At 41.4% G+C, this 23,819-nt stretch overlaps 1 protein-coding gene across 1 annotated transcript; it reads left to right on the forward strand.

Annotated features, from left to right (window-relative positions):
• Window positions 1–271: 271 nt before the first annotated feature.
• On the forward strand, window positions 272–23,592 carry hira (histone cell cycle regulator a). Its single transcript, XM_080432554.1, has 25 exons — window positions 272–485; window positions 1,899–1,961; window positions 2,740–2,850; window positions 3,635–3,725; window positions 3,934–4,028; window positions 4,151–4,246; window positions 6,551–6,711; window positions 7,001–7,168; window positions 8,384–8,497; window positions 9,001–9,071; window positions 9,238–9,343; window positions 9,607–9,831; window positions 10,578–10,663; window positions 11,465–11,662; window positions 12,508–12,651; window positions 13,323–13,536; window positions 14,144–14,248; window positions 14,837–14,985; window positions 15,439–15,600; window positions 15,881–15,939; window positions 17,254–17,359; window positions 17,922–18,044; window positions 18,677–18,840; window positions 19,290–19,378; window positions 19,576–23,592. Exons 1-25 carry the CDS (start codon window positions 449–451, stop codon window positions 19,690–19,692), a joined length of 3,054 nt encoding a protein of 1,017 aa, XP_080288680.1. The 5' UTR covers window positions 272–448; the 3' UTR covers window positions 19,693–23,592.
• Window positions 23,593–23,819: the final 227 nt, after the last annotated feature.

Raw genomic sequence — 23,819 nt, forward strand, 5'->3', positions numbered from 1 at the left:
TACCAGAAGTGAATTGTGACAGGCGTGGCCATGGGGTAAGCATTTTATATTTTGAAATTTGAACGTTTATGTAGATGTGCGGACTGTAAATTGAGAAAGTACAAAAAAACTGGTCGAAGTTTCGTCATGACTGTCATGATATGACAGTCATGTTTCAGGGCTCAAATCAGATCTAACTGCACACGCTTGCTTCTAGTCGGTCCCAAATATGCTGCGCACTTCCTGTGTGTCACTGCTGCTGGCGTCCTATCCGGCGTGGATGCTTCTTTTTTTAGGGGATGCGAGCGGAGCGGCTGCAGAAAGAAATGGAGTTGAATTAAAAAACAAAGTAACGGACGGAGTTTGAGACAAAGGGAGGGGGTCGTTCTCTCCTCGACCGATCATACCGGGGCACCGTTCACCGGAGGCCTTTCATCGCACATTATAAACACACCGTTATATCAGAGAAATGAAGCTGCTGAAGCCGAGCTGGGTCAGCCACAATGGTAAGGATTTGAACTGCGGTGTCGGTTTGTGCAGGAATCTTGTCTTGGACCAAGTTGGGTTGTTTTATTGATGGGGGGTGAGATGTGGGTGGAAGGAAGGCATGATGGTGGTCTGTCTGCGATGGTCGCCACTTGTTTGTCACTTAAATGACCACTAGTGCAACAACACAGCACCATTGTGTCAATGTATGTTTACTGTTCGCATCAGGGCACAGTGAATATAAAGTTGAAAAGAACAGTGCACTGTGGTTGTGTTGTGTTGACTTGGAACATATTATTTGCATTTTTGGGGCTAACGTTAGCTAGTTAGCTCCTCCAGCTGGCTCTCACTGTCAAACCGCCCTACAGTCACCCACCCAGTACCGTGACCCATTTTGAAGTTGCTAAGTGGCATCTCTGGATGTTTTGACAGTGCAACATCCATTTTATGTGTTAGTTTAACTCCGAATGTGCACGGCTCCATTTTGGTTACATTTTTGCACACTCAGAGTTGCAAATTCTTACAATAATGCTAGTAAAGCGTTAACTTGTGACTGTCATTCATTGAATCCTTTTTGAAGTTGCAAGTGGCATCTGGATTTTTTTTGACAGTGCAGCATCCATTTTAGCCTACGTTGTAAAATTATATAAAGCACATAAATGCACTCAGAGAGAGTCCAAACCTGCACTGTACACTCTCAGAGTTACAAAATGGATACATCAAAACTGAGGATTTTATTGTGTACACTTATATTATTGCTAATAAGCTTTAGTGACTGTCATTGAAACCTTCAAATGACAGTTTTATAATCAATATCAAAGGTTGAAATATGAAGTATATTTTTGGACAATTTTAGCAAATGAGTTACAACTAATTACTTTAATTCTGCAAAGTGATGATGGTGTCTTTATTGATACTTAAACCACAGTACCATCACTTCAAAACATACAGTTGGTGCTTGGTGGCGAATTCGGTCCTGCAATTTATTATTCTGAATCTGTCAACTATGTTGACATACAATGAATTCTGTGATGATGCAGCAGCATTGCTCTCAGACACAGAAGAAAACATATATAAAAGTGAAAGTATAAGATATATAGTAATGTAAAATATAGCAATAGTAATATAACACAAGGTAGGCTATTGTACAACATGGACATCACAATCACATTGGACGAACCAGATGCATTGCTTAAAGTGTATATAGCATGAGTGCTAGTTTTCAACACCTGTCCACCGATGTTAGATATTGTACTCATTGAATATACAGTATTAGTTTGCCCTTCACAATTAATATGTTGCTTAATGAGAGAGGTATTAATGCTATTTAGTTGCCTCTTTCCACTTTGTTGTTTTTATTAATCATTATTGCTCTTTAGTTGTCGCTTTCCCCTTTGCAAGTTTGAATTAAATATACTTATGTGTTTTTGCAGGTAAACCAATATTTTCAGTGGACATTCACCCTGATGGAACAAAGTTTGCTACGGGTGGACAAGGTGAGTGTCACACACACAGACACACATAATTGGACACATGGATAGTTTAATTGCTCAATTGTACTACTGTTCTCAAAAGTGGGAAAGCAACCGTCTTCATTAAAAATGATTGGCTATTTGTGCAGAACAATCAGTAGCAGTTGAGCTCATTCTGTTTTTCAATCAAAGTGACTTGTTTTACAAGTGCTTCATTATGTGGAATGCCTCAAATGCCTGTGATGTGAGGTGCGTTCACTGCGTTGATTAGTGTCAGCTGCTGCACTGCATTTACTCTGTCAAAAGATGGAATATTAACTTTGACTTTATCCTGTTGGATTTTCCGATGCCAAAGTGCCTCTGAGACCTTAGTGTCAACCCCTGCTACTGTACAGTATATACTTTGTCGTAGTACAAATGAACAAAGCAGACGATCTACAAGCTCACAATGTGTTGCATCGTGACCTGTTGATAGAGATGCCAGGATTAATGTTAAGTTAAAGTTACAAATGGATAAATTGACACAGAGGATTTTACTGTACATGTGGAACGTAGGATTCAATATGATACAGTATGATTCTGTATTCAATATAAGGAGTGATTATTTGTATTATTATTTTAATTAACCTTCTGTGTTGTTTTTAAGTTGTGTATGTGTTTGTTTGTATCTTGGTTTTGTTGAAAAATGTATCCATACAAACTGTTGATAACAAAAAAAAATATATAAGGAGTGGACAAACAGCACACCCAGCAAATTACTGACTGTTGTTTCTTCTTGTCATGTTTTTTTGTTTTGTTTTAGGGGAGGATTCCGGGAAGGTGATGATATGGAATATGGCGCCAGTCCTCCGAGAGGTGGATGAGAAGAATGAGAACATTCCCAAGATGCTTTGCCAGTTGGACAATCATCTAGGTGATTGATGCCAGTAGTTATTATTCAGGAATTTCAACATGCAATGATGAAGAGATGGATGTTTAATGAATGAATATAGCATTGATTCATTTGTTAAAGCTGCAATCCAGAACTTATTTTAATGAATAAAACCAATCTGTATTGTAGAGTAAGAGTGTTAATACCATATACAGTGGTTGGAGTTGGTCTCCCTACTCTTGCATTGAGAAATTTGCGTTGACAGTTAGCCCTGCCTGAGGCTCAAATTTGCAATACCTTCCTGGCCAAGCAGGATTCCCTCTCGCCTGAGCGGTAGGTGTTTGGTCTCCCATGTGAGAGACCCCGGGTTTGAAATCCTGGGTGTAATCGTTGCATTTAACACTTTCCATCAGCAGGGGACATAAAACTACGGATTGCAGCTTTAATACCACTACTAGTAAAAATATGACACTTTAAAAACAAAAACATGCAAGAAAAATGGAACCACTAACTAAAAGGAACACAAGCAAGGAAAACAGGTCGACAAACATAGTAGTTAACTTTAGTAAATGGAAGTCATGCACTGTGGACTTCGTTAACTCCCATGGCTCAGTCATTAACCACATAAGCCCTATTGTATACTTTGTCATACTGAATGATGGTGTTGTGTGCTGCTGTTTTCGGTTGTTGTTGTTGTTTTTTACTTGAAAGGTTTAACCTATAATAACATGGCTATAATAGGGACGGCAGGTTGAACGTGATTAGAGCCTACACAGCAAAAATTCAGAAACATATTTATGAATGTATATGTTGGTATTGTCTGCAGCTTGTGTGAACTGTGTCCGCTGGTCCAATAATGGCCTGTACCTGGCATCAGGAGGGGACGACAAACTGGTCATGGTGTGGAAGAGAGCCGCGTATGTAACACACACAACTCCGATAACCACCATAAAACAAACATTCATACGTTACAGTCACTCTACACACTCACTCTTATTAATCACTCATTCACTTGCCCTTTTTTCACTGTCATACTCACACACAAACACGCATATATACATGCACAGAAACACATTTTCATGCCTATGTCTGCTGTTATATGATTGTGTGTCCCTGTTAATGTAGCTTAATCGGACCCAGCACAGTGTTTGGCTCCAGCAGTAAGATGGCTAATGTGGAGCAGTGGAGATGTGTCACCATCCTGAGGAGCCATAGTGGAGGTAGGAGGACACACATTCTGTACCTTAACACAGTTATGCAGATGCACACCATGACGGCACATTGCTTTATAGGCAAGGTGGGCGTACTTTGTAAAGTAATGTGCATGTATTTGTGTGTTTAGATGTAATGGACGTAGCGTGGTCTCCTCATGATGTTTGGCTAGCCTCCTGCAGTGTGGACAACACCATTGTCATCTGGAACGCACGTAAATTCCCAGGTAGGAAGGAGACTGACCGGACAATGAAACTAACGCACCTCACCCTCCTTGACACAAGGTCTGAACAGTTAGTCGAACAATCATAAAAATCACAATATGAACTGCTAGTAGAGAGGGGATTTCAAAACTGACTTCTAAACTAAGTATTTTAGGTAATATTTGATCCATGAATCCAATACAATAATAATTTCACCCTTAAATGTGTACTAAAAGGACCATATGTTTTTTCATGTTAAGTCTAGAAGTCATATACTGTATACTTTACAATACTGCTGTCAATTTCCAGTTTTCTTGACATTCCAAGAAGCCATTGGTTTCCATTCATTTCAGCATCGTTGTGGTAGTTATACTGCGAACAGTAAACAGAGTCAGAATTGAAGTGTGACTTGAAAAAGATGAAATCGCAAATTTTATCGTAATTAAGTAATTTCTCCGCCCCCAGTCGTTCAGCCCCACTACATACTAACAAGCATTAATACAGACAGATTCTTACATCTAAATTACAGTATATGCATTATGCAATGTGTAAGTTAAGCATTAGACGGATGATAATAATGACAATGCTATTGTGTCTGTCTACCATCATCCTATAATCCTAGTAACCTCTGTCGGTCTTGGGTCGTCGTCTGTGCCCGATCAAACTGCGCATGCGTCGCATCCAATCCAGTGGTTTCGAATCCAGTGTCGTTGCCAGGTTTCGCGCGAGAAACAAGCAGCAAGTCTATGAAAACAAGGCCAAATGAAACGAACCCTACAAGCAACAAGGTCTATGAAAAGAAGGCCAAACGAAGCGCTTTCACACATATACCTTGCCTCTTGGAAAACAGCCGATCTACAAGCTCACAACGCGTCCCCACACCCACCTGCACTTTCACAACCAATGCCAAAACACACTACCATCAATATGGCCCCTAAACCGCTTACAATAGGCCAACATGGCAACACCAAAGCGTGCTTCTACACCATAGACCCCGCCCACTCTCGCCAGAAAGCCACATTTCGTGGCTGCCTCCGTGGTGTGTGTGTGGGTGGGGGGGAGATGATCGCACCACAACTTGGGTCCGCGGCCGTGTATGCGTGGACACGCACGTGCGCATGCACGTTGGGGAGGCACGTGTCACGGTGTCACAATGTACATTATTTGTGTTTGCGCGACGCCCGTGTGTGTGTGTTCGCGACGGGCCACGGGCCGCATGAGGATGTACCGTGGTGTGTGTGTGTGTGTGTGTGTGTGTGTGTGTTTGTTTGTGCGCGCTCGCGACGGCTCGCGTGTGTGTGTGTGTTGGCGACGGCCGACGGGGAACGGCTCCGCCTGTTAGATCTTTATATACTGTATGCGCGGGTGTTTGTGTGTGTTCTGTTCCTCCACGACGGGATGTGCGTGTGTGTGTACACACTACACCATTGGTTCTCAAAGTGGGGTCCGGGGACCCCCAGCCGGGTCCTTGAGTGAGTTCCAGGGGGTCCCCAGCTAAATGATAGATTAGGCACCAAATGGACCCTTATGGGTCTGTAACTCTGAGAGTGTACAAATGGAACCAAATGGACTCTAACAGGTCCATTTGGTTCCATTTGTACACTCTCAGAGTTAAATTAACATACATTTTACGATATAAACTGGGGTCCAAGGGATAGAAATGCCATTAAATGGGGGTCCATAGCCCTAATGCATGTCAAACTGGGGGTCCTTGAAATTAAAATGGTTGAGATTCACTGCTAGAGCCGTAAAAAAAACTTCTCTTATGGGGGTCCCTGGCATATCTTTTCAAATGGGGGTCCGCGGGCTAACAAGTGTCAATTTGGGGGTCCTTGCCATGCAAAAGTTTGAGAACCACTGCACTACACAGTACAAACTCACTTTCGATCCCTGATAAACTGACTGTTCTCAGCGCATAAGCCAAACAGCACACTTTGGGTGCTCATATCCCCCTACGGGTATGGTCTAGTGGATAATAAATGAAGTAAATCTTTGCCGACTATACCATGCAAGTTTACTACCTCTAGGAAATGATGCTACTGTTAACCATTACCACACTGACTGAGATTGCACTCTACACCTTAGTTTTACACTTAAGGTGTTTTTATCTTTCATTCATATGGCCTTCCTTTGATTTTGTATGATGGGTAGACATTTTCCGTTGCACAGTATTTACCGGCCAACTATAGAATTTCAGTTGTGCTCTAACCCGAAAGATAAACCCGTATTATGTGCTGACTGGTGGTGTCACTATACAATGTCTGATCTCATTTCTCTCTCAATCCCAACTCTCATCTTTTGTTCTTTCCTTTGCTCTGATCTTCCAGAGATGGTAACCTGCCTAAGGGGTCACACAGGGCTCGTTAAAGGCCTAACCTGGGATCCAGTGGGGAAATACATCGCCTCACAGGCAGACGACCACAGCCTCAAAGTCTGGAGAACCATGGACTGGCAGCTAGAAACCAACATTACCAAACCATTTAACGAGGTATAAACTAGTTTTCTCAGCCATTTACCGGACATAAAGCCTGTGTTGAATGTGTTGTCCTCCAGATACAAGTTGTTTAATTTCAAATGAGAGAATCCATTACTGTTGAATGGTTGTAGTCATACCTTGCTCAAAAGTATGTAATCGTTAATCAGATTTTGGGAAAATATATATATTTTAATCTCTCTTGCACACACTTTGCCTTTCTCTTTCTTTGTCTCTTTATTGTCACTGTCTCAATTTCTCCTTCCTACTCCTTCCCTCCCATGCCTCTCTCTTTCTCTCTCAGTGTGGCGGGACCACCCATGTCCTACGTCTGTCTTGGTCCCCAGATGGCCAGTACCTGGTTTCGGCCCACGCTATGAACAACTCTGGTCCCACAGCTCAGATTGTAGAGAGAGACGGCTGGAAGACCAACATGGATTTTGTTGGACACCGCAAAGCCGTTACTGTAGTGGTAAAGCTTTGTGTTTTTGTGTACACATTTGTAGTTAACCGGTATAATAATAATACTAGCTCAGATTTATAAAGTGCTTTTCGAAGTACCCAAAGTCGCTTTACAATTTACATAAAGAAAAGGAAGAAGGTATGGACCTTTTATAATCTTGATCTTAACCAGGACGGAAGAGATTATGTTTTTGAGTGTGTCGTCTGTGTGTCCGTCCGCAGCTAATCTTGCAAACTACTAGATTGCACACTGCCAGCAGCCCACAAATCAGTCAATGAAAACTATGTTATTTTCGTGAATTAATCACCTCAAACCCATTATCCCTCCAGCTATGGGAGTCAGACAAAATATAACACCAACGCATTTATAAACGTGATAGCTTATCCCCCAAACCCATTAATACATTAATGTCTTAATGTCTGTGCACATTCAACTCAGTCCGAGCAGTATAAGTTGAGCAGTATAAGTTTCAGTGTCCTAGTTCATCTTGGTTGCTAGTGACGCCTCAATTAGTGACCAACAAAAGGCTGTAGTCTGCTTTGTTGAAAATAATACAAGCTTGATGGTTACATCAAACACAAATTCATTGCAAAAGTGCTCAGTCATAAAATAAAAGTTAACAATATTAAATCGAGGTAGAATTTATTATGACAGTCAAATTTTTTGAAAAGTGGGACATTCAAAGACATTATTTTGTCCTATTAAACCAGACTTTCTTTTTATTATTATCAGTGCAAAACACATGGAGGACTGATCTTATCATGCTGCTTCCTTTTAGTTTGTAATTGTATTTCCTTCATAGCAGGTTGACACACTTTGGCTGCTATTATTATTATCATTAATATATAAATTTCATTTCTTAATTCCCGGGCTGATCTCTATTCCCATTCTGACCCTGTACAAACATAATTGGCTCAAGGCTACAACAATCAGCATCCTTCATTATATCCCTTCCTCCATTGCCCTGTACCCTTTTCATACATGCACACAACCCCAAAAGATAGTCATCCCATGCCTCCCACAGAAAGATGGAGGGAGGTAGGGAATGCCTCCTGCTGGAAAATCTCACTCTACTTTGTGCATCTCTCTACGTAGTTGTCAGTGCAGTCTTTTATTTTTTTTATATATTTGAATATTGCACTTGAAATATATTTTTCTGTCAATTTGAAGCTCTTTAAATGTAATGGATACGTGTCTAATATCTCTGTCTCTCTCTCTCTCTAGAAATTCAACCCAAAGATCTTTAAAAAGAAACAGAAGAATGGGAGCTCTCCAAAGCCCAGTTGCCCCTACTGCTGCTGTGCTGTAGGCAGCAAAGACCGCTCCCTCTCTGTCTGGGTAAGTTGTAACTCCTTCACAACCTTTTGCCATTGCATCAAACATTATAGCTACTTTTATTCTGATGGGAACCATTTTAACCCATTCAAACCGGGGAAGCATCTGTGTAACCACTTAATCCATATTTTATACTTTGGCTATTAAAAAATAGCAGATATACAAGCTCATAGCGCGGCACAGAGTGCTGTGCTTCTGTATGAATTTGTAGATCTGCAATAAAATAAAAAAATCTTGAACATTTGTGCAAATATTTGAATATACGTATTATTTTAAAGGGAACATTTTTGACTCAAATCTTTGCTTCTGGGGGGGTCCCTATTACAAAATATTTTGAGTTGGGGTCTGTGGCCAAATACATATAATTTTGGAGGTCCTTGACATGAAAAGGTTTGTGCACCACTGGTATACGTTTGCTTTCTGATATACGTTTGCTTTCCATTTAGACCTCAGGTCTAAATGGGTTAACCAACCAACCTGTCTGTCTGTCTGTCTCTGCTGTCTAGCTGACCTCTCTGAAGCGACCGTTGGTGGTGATCCATGATCTGTTTGATAAGTCCATCATGGACATTTCCTGGTGAGAGCTTCATATACAGTAGAGTTGGAAACTTCATAAAGGCTTTACATAAAAGCTAACATGCTTAAGGGAGGGGTGTACAAATTGCACAGGTATTCTAATGCAACCGTACAGTGGCCTAGGTCAACATTTTGTGTAATGTATGTGTGACTGTGTTGTGTGGTAGGACTCTGAACGGCTTGGGTATCTTGGTGTGCTCTATGGATGGTACAGTAGCCTACCTGGACTTCTCATTGGATGAACTGGGAGACCCACTCAATGAGGAGGAGAAGGTTAGGTCCACACACACACACACACACACACACACACACGTCACACACACACACACACACACACACACACACACACACACACACACACACAGACCTTTATGGTTGCCATCTATCATCTCCTCTTGTTATAGTGTTACTCTTCCCCTGTGTCCACCCTCTTATATCCTTCCATCATCAAAACATTGGTTCTTTCTTTCTACTGAGAACGCTCTGTTAATTAAAAACTCTCTTCCTTCTCCTCCATCTCTGTCTTTTTCCTGTAGAACACCATTCACCAGAACATCTATGGCAAGAGCCTGGCTATAACCAACACAGAGGTCACACAGTTGTCCACCACCATCATAGAGAACCCAGAGATGCTCAAATATCAGCAGGAGCGTCAGAACTCCGCACAGGCCAATTCCGGGCCAGGTGGCAACGGCCCGGAGAGCGTGTCACCGAAACTGACCAATCTGATGAATGGAGAGTCCCTGGAGGACATTAGAAAGGTAGGCGAAGGGTTGTTGAGTTAACTTAACCTGGTTCTTGTATTTCCTTCCCCTCCCTGGCCTGTGTCTTATCTTTCTACTATCTGAATGAAAAATGCTTATAATCGTATATTAAAATTGGCGTGTGCGTGGACGTTACATTAAATGTCACAAAACATAACATCCGGATTGGATTGGCCAAGCTTTGTGTGACTTAGTGCTCTGATCGCTACGTGGCCTGAACATCTAGTTATTTAAAAACAATTTAATAATGTGGAACTCTGGATCCACATGGGAATGGTGTGGCTCCGATGTGGACTCCAAAACTCCATTGTCATTCTTTATAAAATGTAAGTTAAAATATTTCAAAAAGTATAAAACATGGTAAAAACAAGTGCAGGTACTTCTGTTGCCTACTGGCTGTGTGGACAAGAAATGTGGTGCTGATCACACCAACTGACAGATGTTCTTAGACCGCTCTGAGGAGACACACTGTTACATTTGTGGGTTTAAGATGTTTCCATTGGAGAAATTTTCTTTTTTACATTGATATTGCAGGTAATATTCCTGCAGTACTCTGACATCAGTCATCTCCATGTTTGGGCAAATACTAAAATTGGGGGGGGGGGGGGGGGTCATAATCTAGAGATGGCTGTCCCCTTCATTGACAACGTCGTAAAAAATAGAGAAAAAGTATGTGTATGGTAAAGATGTATATAAATGTTAGCGTTTTTACATTTTATCATGTTTAATCGTGTTCATCACAGAACCTTCTGAAGAAGCAAGTTGAGACGAGAACGCCTGATGGCAGGAGACGAATCACACCGCTCTGTATTGCTCAGCTAGATACTGGGTCAGTATATACACACGTGCATGGACTGACACATTTATGCATACACACTCTCTGCTTTTTGCTCTGCTGAGAATGCACACATAAACCGCTTAAGCCCTATGACGAATAGCGATAATAGCCCATTTACAAAGCATCGCAATGCGCTGTGAGCCTGTAGAGCTCTTAAAAATGTGTGAATTCTGACATTTTTTTTTTTTTTCAAAATGTTGGCCTAAAATAGCCAAAATAGGGACACTAGGTTGAAAGAGGTTAGCAATAAGACAAATCCACACAACACAAACATTATGTGGCGATAAAGCAACGCAATTTTTTTTTTGAAACTAGGTAAATTGTTAACCGCAGATAAAGAGATCACACTATATATGAATTAGGTATCATCTATATAAATCGTTTTGCTGTGACATACTCTGCAGCGATTTTTGTATTGTTTGTTCGTCATGTCCCCAGGTGTGTCAATATCTTAAAGGTGACCGTAGGGTTCATTGACCAGGGAGCATGAAGGTGCACAGTAAATTCCATGGCAGTCTAGCCGGTAATTTATGAGATATCCTGTTTTTGGTCCAAAGTGACAGACAGAAGGGCTGACATCAGAATCATCTTTATTGTCACATCACAGGTTTACAGGTGTAAAACAGTGGGTGAAATTCGTTTTTGTGCAAGCTCCATCATTTTTGATTGTTTCCAGAAAGAAAAGAAAGGGGAGGGGGGGACGACAGGGGGCCGCAAGTGAGGCTACAAACACCCACAAACATGATCACGAATCCAGATAGAATCTGTATTGAAACTTCCCTGTCTTTCCAGTGATTTCTCTCCAGCACTGTTCAACAGTGTACCCATCCTACCTGGCTCCTCAATGCCCAGCCACCTGACCCCACAGCTCAGCTCTGACTCTAGCCAAGGACAAGGCGGCTCTCTGGGGTTGAGGCCCGGTCATGAGTGCCTCCTGACTTCACCTCCACCCAACAGCACGGCCAAGGGCCTGGAAGACCACAATAATGGGTAGGGACATGGGTTTTATATATTAAATATCTTATTTTACAATTTAGGCATTGTAACAGAGTAACTTACAAAGTGCAAGGTCAGAGCAGGTGCCATGAACCCTAGTCCAGTGGTTCTCAACCTGTGGGTCGGGACCCCCGGGGGGTCCCCACATGATTTTGGGGGGGTCCACAGATGACAGTGAAGTGACAATTTAAGACCTTTTTAATACCTAAAAAAGACTTTTACTGCATCAAAAGTAATCAACAAACTATACTATAAAAACTGGAAAATAATATAAGAAAGAGGCAAACATTTTGAAAATAGCCGATCTACAAGCTCACAACGCCTCGCGTTAGATCTGCTATTTTCACAATATTTATCTATCGAACCGAGTCAAACTAAATGTAATGCCGCCTCAACTCCTACAATTCCAAGTGCTTGTCAGCGTGGGGGGGAGGGGGGGGATCCCCAGTTCAATTATGGGGGGTCGTGGCCTGAAAAGGTTGAGAACCGATGCCCTAGTCAACCAGCAGCAATAGTCAAGGAATTGGAAGGGCTAAGAAAATAAGTGTGTGCAAAAAAGGTAACTAAATAACAGCTAGCAGCTACCTATGTAATTAGTCAATATAAGTGCATTTTATCATGTCTCCACCTATTTTACGGTGTTATAATTTCTAGCATAATATCCTGTTCTATTTTTGGTTGTCCTCTCATTTATTGTTTGTTTCAGGATTTATTTATTTCTGCCCTTCTCTTATGTCCTCTTTCTTTCTCTCTCAATGTCTAGCTAAGTGGGCATCTATGTTCTCTGATCTCTTTTGCTTTTTAATGGTTTGCTTTACACCTTTCTCTCCGTCTTGCAGAGTGAAGCCCAATCTGTTGTTGACCTCTGCCTCTAAAATTGAGCCAATGAAAGCTCTTGACTCCAGGTTCACGGAAAGGTCAAAGGCCACGTCGGGGGTCACTGCTGCCATCTCCTCCACTGCAGGTCTCACACCACTAGACAGGTGATTGGCTAACACAGTGATTCTCGATCCTTTTAATTTCAGAGACCCCCAATTAGATATGCATTACACACCACGCATTGCATATGCATTACACACCACAGACCCCCATTTGATAGTTTTTTTTAAAATCTCTGGAACCCGTAAAATCCTCAGTGTTACTCGTTGAGAATGTACAAATGGAACCAAATCATTTGGTTCCAATTGTACAATGTCAGAGCTACAGACCCGTAAGAGTCCATTTGGACCCCCGGTGGTCCCCGGACCCGACGTTGAGAGCCAGTGGGCTAACGATGTCGGATGACGTATTTAGCCACAAACACTTTGTATTTGCCTATGTTGCTTAGCAACAGCATTCAGATTCAGGAGATGTTAAAGAATTCTTCCATTAAGTAAGTGAGCTCGAATTTATTGTCCAGTTTCTTTTATCATTTGGAGGACAAAATTGTTTCATATCACACAGTGTAATTGTCTTTTTAAAGATGCAAATTAAAGTAAAGAATTACAATACAAACATCTAATCACCCTCTAAAGTCTTTCAAGAATCAACAACCACGCAAGCTGAAGTATTATTGGTAAAATGTATCTGTGAGCAATGGTATCTTGAAGGCTATGTGAGTGTAAAGAAAATAATATACTATACAAAAAAATAATCATCCTATCTATTATTCCAGGGCAAAAGATGCCACTTCTGTCCTAAAAGACATCAAATTAAAAGAAGACACCAGCAGCGACAGCGAGGACAAAATGGCCACCATCAACAAGAACCTGTCGTTCACCAAGAGGAAAGCAGACCTGATGGAGTGTAGCGAGGTGGTGGAGAAGAGGAAGAAGGGAAGGCCACGGAAAGACAAGATGGCCAATTCCATGTCACAACCCTTTCCTCAGGTAGGAAACGCATGTTGAGGGAGAAAGGAGTGGATGACTAAAATGAGAGTCACAGTACGCACTGGCCAAGATGCAGGATATATCCATTGACAGCACAGGACAAAACACAACAGACTGACTACCTTAAGCATTCCAGCTGAGAACCCAATTAAAATCATAACGGATTAAAACAATCTGTATACAAACTTCATATTGTACACTCCAATACAATAGACCTCTCAAATGATCACATTTACAAATAATCACATTTTACATCGCATCCAAAATCACCGAGTTACAGTAGAGAACATTAGTTTACTTGACCATGACCTGAACTGTAAAACATGTCTCATCTGGACACGACTTAAATTGCAATCAAGGCTGATATTACGCAGGAAAGACTTTTAAACACTTGAACCCTAGCATCCCCTATTCGGGGGGGGGAACATTCGCCGGAAATAGTCGATAAATGCTCGTTCCAACTCTTGCAGCCAACTAGCTATGACGTATATACAGCTGGACTTTAAGTGTAACAGTCACCTTCATCTCTGATGGAAAGAAAGAAAGATGGAAGGACAGATCACTACTAGACGGACGGGTAACTAACGTGTGTCCATCTCTCTACCAGGTGACCTTTCCATCAGACAGGGAGCCCGTCAGACTAGCAGCTCCTGCAGCTCCTGTAGTTCTCAAACTACCCACACCCAGCACAAAGAAGTCATTCAGCTTGCAGGTAAAAAAACAAAGTGTGTGTGTACAGTATTTGTATTATACTTGTGAGGGCCAAATGTCCCCACAAGTATAGAAGAATTTGAGTTGTAGACATTATGAGGAGGACCATTTTCCTGGTCCTCGCAAGATTAGTGTTCTTTTATGGTTATTTTTAGAATTAGGCGTACAATTAGAAGTTATGCCTGATTAATACTTAGTTGCGTGCCGGTGTCATGCAGCAAAAATAGCCAATCTACAAGCCCAAGCTTGTAGATCTGCTATTTTCGGCTTTAGGGCTAGAGTAAAAAATGGCAAAAAAAAAATGAAACAAAAATGCCATTCATGAAATCCTACAATGTTGATGTCCTCACAAGTGTTATAATACGTGTGTGTTTGTGTGTGTGTGATATTGCTAATATTTTGTACGTCACTCTGTGTAAGGGCGTCGGCTAAGCACCTTCCATGTTAAATGTGTGTGTGAACAGGTGAGCTAAGTACCTTCCATGTTAAATGTGTGTGTGAACAGGTGAGCTAAGTACCTTCCATGTTAAATGTGTGTGTGTGTGTACAGGTGAGCTAAGTACCTTCCATGTTAAATGTGTGTGTACAGGTGAGCATGGAGCCTTCTGTTTTCCTGGAGGTGGAGAACGAGGTGTCACAAGTGGCTCACACTAAACTCAGCCAGCTGCGGTGCAGCAGAGACGGCCGGGACTGGGACACCCTCCTACCCAGCTCTGTCATTACTGCTGCTGGGAGCAGGTAGGACACACTCAGGAATGGCTTGGTTGTGTGGCAAAGGCATTGTATATATCAGTGGTTCTCAAACCTTTGAATTTCAAGGACCTCCCAGTTTGGTAAGCATTGGGCCACTGACCCTGAATAACTCAAGAGGGTGTGCAAAATGGAACCAAATGGATTGGTTCCATCTGTACACTCTCATTCTTACTCTCAGAGTTACAGACCTATAAGGGCAATTTGATTCCTAACTATCAGTCCCCAATTTGACCCCCCCCCCCCCCCCCACACACACACACACACACACACTTTGAGAACAACTGGTTTATATTACAATTGGTGCCCTAAAGTCTTCTGTTTATGAATGCTTAGTTTGGGTGTCATTTCTAGATTGTCCCTTTTTGGGTACTTTCGTGAAATGCATCAATCACTCTTTATTCATATATTCATTCACCCATCCGTTCTGCTCTCCACAAGTGACGTCATTGCGGTGGCGTGCGAGGACAGGATGTTGTCGGTGTTCTCTTCCTGTGGACGGCGGCTGCTTCCTGCCATCCAGCTGGCCACGCCCATGTCTGCTCTGCAATGTTCTGGTTTCTACGTCATGGCCATAACCGCCGGCGCTACGCTATCTGTCTGGTTAGACAACACAACACACACATGCAAACACGGAGACAAAAACATGCACATAGAGACGGATACACAAACACGGAAGGGATTATTTGAAGGGTTTAAAGTGAAGGGAGTCTTTGAAGTGTTTAAAGTGAGGGTACAAGCAGCAAAATGCAGGTGTGGTGGTCCGCAAATACTGTGGCAAAAATAAAGATATAATAATAAGATGAAGCCCCATGAAGAATTTCTGTACAGATACATTTGTATGTATTGTATACTCTGTCCAATATGGGTTTCTCTTCTTTAGGGATGTCCAGAAGCAGACAGTGCTGGTGAAGAATGAATCTCTACACACTATTCTAACAGGTATACAGAATGCTTGTAATGATGACGCTTGTAATGATGATAATACTAACTAGAAAATGTGCTCCTCGGAGCACAAGTCTCCGCCAGTACTGTTCCTGATTAATCCTGTCTTACCTATTCAAATACTTGTCTGTCTTCTTCATCTTCATTGTCTTGAACAGTTTCAGCAGTTGATTGGTGTGTTTGATCAGCTTTGGCCTTCTGCGCCTTTGTTTGACCAATGTTAGGTGTTCTCAGAGGGACACAACGTTTTTTGAAGTGACACACCTATTTATAGAATTGTATTTCGTCATGCATTCCTCTAGCCAATCAAAGGCATTGGTGTCAACATATTAATACGTATTAAGATTAATACGTATTAAGATTTCGGTCTTGTTGTGGGATCAATTCAACTCTAGTCCTCTTCTGTGTTACTGTTGTAGATGAGTATGCTTTCTTAGCTTTGGCCTTCTGCGCCTTTGCTTGACCAATGTCAGGTGTTCTCAAAGGGACACACACACGCACGGACGGGTGATTTGGACTAGAAGATACTGTTCCAATCAAGATTGATTGATCCTGTCTTACCTCGCTTCAAAAACGTAAACGGCTTTTTGAAGTGACACACCTTTTTATTATAGGATTGTATTTCGTCATGCGTCCCTCTAGCCAATCAGAGACATTGATGTCAACATATTGACACGTATTAAGAGTTCGGCTTTGTTGTGGGATCATTTCAACTCTAGTCCTCTTCTACGTTACAAATGTAGATGAGTATTCTTTCTTAGCTTTGGCCGTCTGCGCCTTTGCTTGACCAATGTTAGGTGTTCTCAGAGGGAAACACACACGCACAGACGGGTGACTTGGACTTACTGAAGGTACTGTTCCAATCAAGTCTGATTGATCCTGTTTTACCTCACTTCAAAAAGTAGGGGCTTTTTGAAGTGACACACCTATTTATAGAATTTTATTTCGTCACGCGTCCCTCTAGCCAATCAGAGGCATTGGTGTCAACAAATTGACACGTGTCACGTGGAGCTTGCCCAATGTTAGCTTGGCTAACAATGTTTGCTCACACAAAGCGAAAACATATTCTCCACCTTCGGCGGAGACAATAATGAACCATCAGAAAAAGTGATCTTAAGGGTCCATTTGGTTACCAACTCTCCATCATTTAGCTGGGGACCACCTGGAAACTCCTCAAGGACCACTGGTGGTCCCCAGACCACTGGTTGAGAACCACTGCTCTATTCCATTCCCTGTCTCCCTCTCACCTGTCTGCTTCCTGGTCTTCTCCTCACTCTTCTTCTTTCTCCTCCTTCCTTCCCTGGTACCTAGGTTCAGACACTACAGTGTCTCAGTCTCTGCTGACTCAGCAGGGTGTCCCAGTCATTGGCCTGTCCAACGGGAAGTCCTACAGCTATAACTCCTCCATGGAGATATGGTAAGACCATGAAACAGTCACAGCTTGAATCCAATTGACATGTGAGACCATGAAACTGTCTTTGACTGTTTATTAGACACACAAGACCGTTGCATTGCATTATTTCTCTTATGTAATACCAGCTGAGTTTGTATTGCTTCTGAATATATTGTTTTGAGGAAACCGTTGGTTTGTCCTTGGCTGTCAGGCCATTATCGCAGCATGACGGACCATTTTGTTTGAACTTGGGGGGTGCACATTAAGCAGTCTGATATTTCTGCAGCTCTATCCCTCCTCCATGGTTAAGCATCCATGGAGATCAAAGTTCTTAAATGTAAAATGTCATTTTGTTGTGGATTTCACGTTGACCCGTAGTTGTAGACTAACGCTACAGTATGGAATGCTATAGAACTGTGCAAAGACATTAAACTTCATAGCCATGGTATATGGTTATTATACCACACCATCGTGATAATTGTTATCAGCAATTGTTATCAGCTGTTATCACCCTCTCTGTCATTTTATAACTCAAATTCAGACTGGCTATGTGATAAATAAATAATTATCATTCTCTCTCTGTCAGGACTCTGATAGCAGATAAAGGAGACTCTTTGGTCCAGTGTGCAGACTTCAGGAGCTGCCTGCCTACCCATGATGCTCCTGTGTCATCGGGACCACTGGCCATCATGCAGGGACGCAACCTCAAGTACTATTATGTTATATGTATACTATTACACTTACATTACATTACAGTCATTTAGCGGACGCTTTTATCCAAAGCAACTTACAATAAGTGCATTCAACATAGGTAGGGAACGAAACTACTAACCACCAGAAGTCTTATGTGCATTTTCTTCTAAAACAAGCAACTGAGAGTATACCTAGCGCTAAGGTAAAAGTGCGATAAATCAGCTACCTACTTTCTTAAACAGATGAGACGACTAGCAAAATCAACTTACATACAGAGATGTACACAGCACACTGCTGTACACTAAAGTGCTTGATATACTTTGTTGTTGCATGCAGTGTTGCGCACTGAAAATAGCCGATCTACAATCTCACAGCACGTCATTGCAGCATGTTTTCGGTGCGCAACTAATTAACCTATTTTCGGCTGTAGTGAGCTGTAGTGAGCTTGTATTCGATTGTTAATTGATTATTTTATTCGATTATAGATTATCGATAAAATAAAAATATATATTGAATGGAATCAATCAACTGTTGCACACCTAATGATGTTATCCTTATACACTCTCATGAATAATAATAATAATAAAAAAAATTGTATTACTGTTCATTATGACCTATATTTCTCTCTCGCCCCCTCTGTCCTCCCAGCGCTGGCCGTCTGGCGTCTCGTCTCTCCTCCACCCCCCACCAGCTCCAGCAGAGCATGACCTTGGCCTTCCTGGAGAACCAGCTGGCCTCCGCTCTAACTCTGCTCTCCGCCCAAGAGTACCGGTACTGGTTGCTCATCTACGCTCGCTTCCTCGTCAATGAAGGTACGGGAGACATTTTCTTTTAGGTTGTGGCTCCAGTGATCTGAGAGAGGGAGTGTGAGTGTGTGAGAGCGCGTGCTTGTGCACCTACGTGCGTGTGCACCTACGTGCGTGTGCAGGGCTAATCTCACAAATCACTGGGCCGATCAGCACCAGATTCCTTGTGCACAGTGCCAGTAGGCCCAGGAAGTAAATCCCTGACTATTTTATCACGTTTTATACTTTTTTATTTTATTCATTTGGAAATCAATTGAGGGAAAAATAACTCCATATTTGGAAATCAATATGACTTGACAGTGACATGATGTCGCTGTATCAATATGACGTCACCAACATGATGCCAATAACCCCAGCAAGACTGGGCAAGCACCGTTCTCTCTCTCTCGCTCTATGTACATATACATATATATATTTTTTTATTTATGTTTTACTAATTGATTTCTCTTCCTCAGGCTCAGAGTATCGTCTCAGAGAGTTGTGTAAGGACCTGCTGGGGCCGGTTCATAAGTCTGCTGCTACATCCTGGGAACCCATCACTCTGGTAAGAACAGACCTGATTATCCCACTTATACCATGATATAATACTGAAAAGTTGTAGTCCTCGCTTTACAGTAGCTCTTTATTTATAAATGTTTCCTTCCATGAAAAAGTCCCCCCCCCCCCCCTCTGCTAAACCAAACAGCAAAACAGAAAAATAAAGGTGTGTGTGTGTTGTTTGTTTCGTGTGCGTGTGTGTAGGGTCTACGTAAACGTGAGCTGCTTTTGGAGGTGCTGCCAGTCATCGGTCAGAACCTTAGATTCCAGAGACTGTTCACAGAATACCAGGACCAACTGGAACTCCTCCGCCAGAAATAAAAGCTGTAGAGACACACACACACACACACACACACACACACACACACACACACACACACACACACACACACACACACACACACACACACACACACACACACACACACACACACACACACACACACACACACACACACACACACACACACACACACACACACACACACACACACACACACACACACGAAAGCAGACTGGCATGGTTCAGACAGGCTTAACTCTGAAATCAGTCCCAACTGTCTAACTGGGTACATCCAGAACGGTTTGGGTCCCTCTATGCTTTTTGTCTGGCTAGCCACAAAGCCACCTTTATATATTATGAATTGAAAATGTTAATCATGGTCAGTACACTTGTATTTGAATGAACAGTCACAAAAGGCCATTTGCCACGAGTGGAAAAGTGGACAAGGCTATCTTTATTTTCATCAGTGGTTTGGATGAAGAGTTACACAACAAATCTGTGTCCCAACCGGAGTTTTCATTTCCCTACAAAATACTGCTTTACTGAACGAAGCACTTCTGGACTGCCCCTTAATCATGCATTTGTCATACTTATATTCATGTATAGAAGCAATATGTTTGAACCAAAGTGATGCCTTGAAATGTAAAAATGAGAATTGACAAGTGTATTCTCTGGGATGGGACCTGTGAAAACTAATATAAGAGATTTCAAATATTTGAAAGGGGGTAATGGAGCTCTTGATTTTGGTTTCCTTACAGCCAGGTGACTTTAACCCTTAAAAAAGAGTGCACGAGTTAAAAGTGCACTTCAAGCAGCTCAAATATTTCAGAATGTCTTGGAGGATTTGAGTCTGCATTAGCTGCTTATGATTGGCTGTGGATGAGACAATGCGAAGCACAAAGTAAATCTTTGGAGAAATATCAGAAAGTGGTTACACTCCTTCGTTTTCTATGTCATAATCACTTCTCTACATAAAGTTGGATTTTTCACTCTGCTCTTCAAAGCATTTTAAGATCAGACTTAAGTGTTGGGTTTCAAATATTGAAAAAGACTTGAAGAGCACTTGTCTTGTTTCCGTTCTTAATAGATTTTGTTTACCCTTTTGTGGCTGAACAAAGTCTGTATAATTCAATCAAGCACATCTCAGGCTGCAGATATTAAAAGCTGTATGAAAATGGATATTTGAGTTAGTCTGTTCCAAAATTAGATGTTCACCATTTGAAAAGTTGACGCCTGTTCTTACAAAATGATTGATGGCACAAAGTAAAGAAAATATTTTATTTATCACCCGGGCAGTCAACGTTTCCCGAGCCCTCTAATCGAGGGCAGACAGATCAGCACGAGCTTGCCCAAGATATCACATACCCATAGCTTTATTCATTCATTTTACAAATACAAGAAAATAGTCTTTAAAGTTTGATCAAAGGTTTATTAGCAGGTCATTTACTTAACTGCCTGCCCTGTGAATACAATGATATAGTCCAGCTGCAAATTTCTAGTAGTGTGGGGAGAGAGTTTACGTGGAACACAGAAGGCATGTTACTTAACCTGTGTTGTCACACAGACATTCTGTTAACCGTTGAGGGTTCCACTCCGTTTCGGTCCTTTGCATACGGATAAAACACAATCTGAAACAATTTGCCTGACTGACAACGACAAGTTATTTGCATGTTTGACATAGTGAGGCTTCATTAAGCTACATGTTTTCAGGGAGGCCACCAGGCAGCGCCAGGGGGGCAATTGGAAAGAAAAAAAGTAAAATGGCGGATGAACATTTTGTTGTGATTCGGCCATTTCGTAACCATTTCGGAATCAGCAAAAGTTAAAATAAAACTGCAAGCGCACGCTGCAGTTTCACCATGAGCCACCTCGTTGTGGAAGAAACAGTTTATACATGGCAGCCATGTATAAACTGTTGTTTATACATGGCTGCCATGGTTGCTGCGTTGATCAAATGCTATTTTCTCCTGGTCTATGTGACTAAATAAGGCTATGGGTATGTGATAAACAAATGATGGACATTCGTCGTAGACCATCACCACCAACATCGGGCCAATGATGATTGCCTTGGATGATATTACACAGTCAATTCCCTGGTTGACACAGAGACGGGATGGTTGCCCTTTCAAAAATGGATATGACATTTTGGAATAGAGTCCATAGATCCATCATCATACAGTACATCACACTCTTCAGGCTGCTCTGTTGAGTTAATCACATACAGTACTACTCTTTACCAACATGGGTGGGTGATGACTAGGTATATTTATAGGAACTGATTAACTCTTAAGTCCATCACAATTAAATGGGATCTTAACCCATTCAATCCGGGAACGTGTCTGTCATTTTAGATTTCTTTGGGCTATTCAAAAATAGCAGATATACAAGCTCATACTGTAGGTGCCGCGCTATGAGCTTGTAGATCTGCTTTTTTTTTTAAACCGTGAACATTTTTGCTAATCTTTGAATATATATATATAATATATATTTTTAAAGCGAAACATTTTAACTCAAATCTTTGCTTCTGGGGATTCTACAAATGTCTTCTAAATCCTTTTTCTATTTTGAAAAAACTTACGTTGCTATAATATCAGTGGTTCTCAAACTTTTTTCATGTCAAGGACCCCCAAAATAATGTATGTATTTGGCCGCCAAAATATTTTGTTCCAGGGACCCCCAGAAGCAAATATTGAGTTAAAATGTTCGCTTTAAAATAATATATAAATTCAAAGATTTGCACAAATTTTCACGATTTTTCAAAAACAATAGATCTACAACGCAAAAAATAGCACCGAGTGCAGCGCTATGAGCTTGTATATCTGCTATTTTTTAATAGCCAAATAAATCTAAAATGACACAGATGCATTCCCGCATCTTAATGGTTTAACAGATTCTCCAAAAATCCTGAATGAAACCTGAAAAATCACTTCCCTTTTTTAGGTCAAGGTCTTTTTTTTGTCTATTTTGTACATAGAATGTAATTGGTGCTACACCCAGGACATGCCTGAGCCCAGTAAAGGCTGTAAGGCAGAGATTCTGATCCCTCCTAACCTTGCACGTCCGCTGCCTCTCATCGCTTAAAGGGATAGTTCACCCAAAAAAATACTTATTTTCTATCAATTACACACCCCATGAAGCCTTGAATTAGTTATTTTTTAGTTTTTGTCGCATTCCTGAGCCAATAATTTGATGACTGGAGTCTTAGGAGACTCCAGTCATCAAATTATTGGCTCAGGAATGCGACAAAAACAAAAATCCCCTTGAATTCAAGGCTCCATAAGGTGAGTAATCGATAGAAAAAAAGTCATTTTGGGGGTGAACTAACCCTTTAACTGGGATGATGATTGCTTAGTTTTTTGGAGAGTTGTGAAAATGACCACCAGGATGAAGAATCATGAAAATAATAACTAAATCATGTAAACTTTCAACTCAAATAAGACGAGATGAATTGATTCCAAGTTACAGTTGGATGCATTTTACCTAACCGTGGCATTATTGTCTCTCCCCTTCCTCCACCTGTGCGCCCTCCTCCCCTCCGTTGCCCTCACTGTACAGATAAAGGGACAATGTAACCTGTAAAGGATTATTGTTTGATATATTGTACTGTACAATAAGAAAAGCAAGCACTGCGAGAATGACAGACAAGATCACGGAACAGAAAGACGAAGAGGAGTCTGGAGACATTCCTCTACTTGTTCGTCTGTCTATCTCTCAGAGAGAAATAGGATGTCCCTTTGTATTCTTTACTAATTCTGTACAGCTTTTATTTCTCTCGCTTTACTTTCGTCATTTGCGTCATTTTTAAATGTTTGTACAAGGCAACTTTGTCTCTTTCCATTTTCTACAAAACAGGAAAGACTTGCAATGCGGAGCTGAAATTTGTGTTTTTTTGGAAAAGCTGAAAAATAAACGATGGAAGAATGTTGAGGTTTTGGTAACATTGGCCCTGGCTTTCTGTTCTTAAGCATCTATGGCAAGGACTTGAGTGAACCAATAATGTACGTGTCAATAGGCGCTATGAGGTGACCAATGCTGATACTAAAACAAAGTAAATGAGCTGAAATTATGAACAGTTCAGATAGGTAAACTGTCTGAAAAACTGATTCTTTAAATTGAACCATTTCTATCAAAGCAAGAAAAAGCGAACAAGCACAAAAAAGACATA

Source organism: Gymnoscopelus braueri (genome assembly GCF_963280865.1).
Source record: "Gymnoscopelus braueri genome assembly, chromosome: 7".
NCBI classification, from domain to species: Eukaryota; Metazoa; Chordata; class Actinopteri; order Myctophiformes; family Myctophidae; genus Gymnoscopelus; species Gymnoscopelus braueri.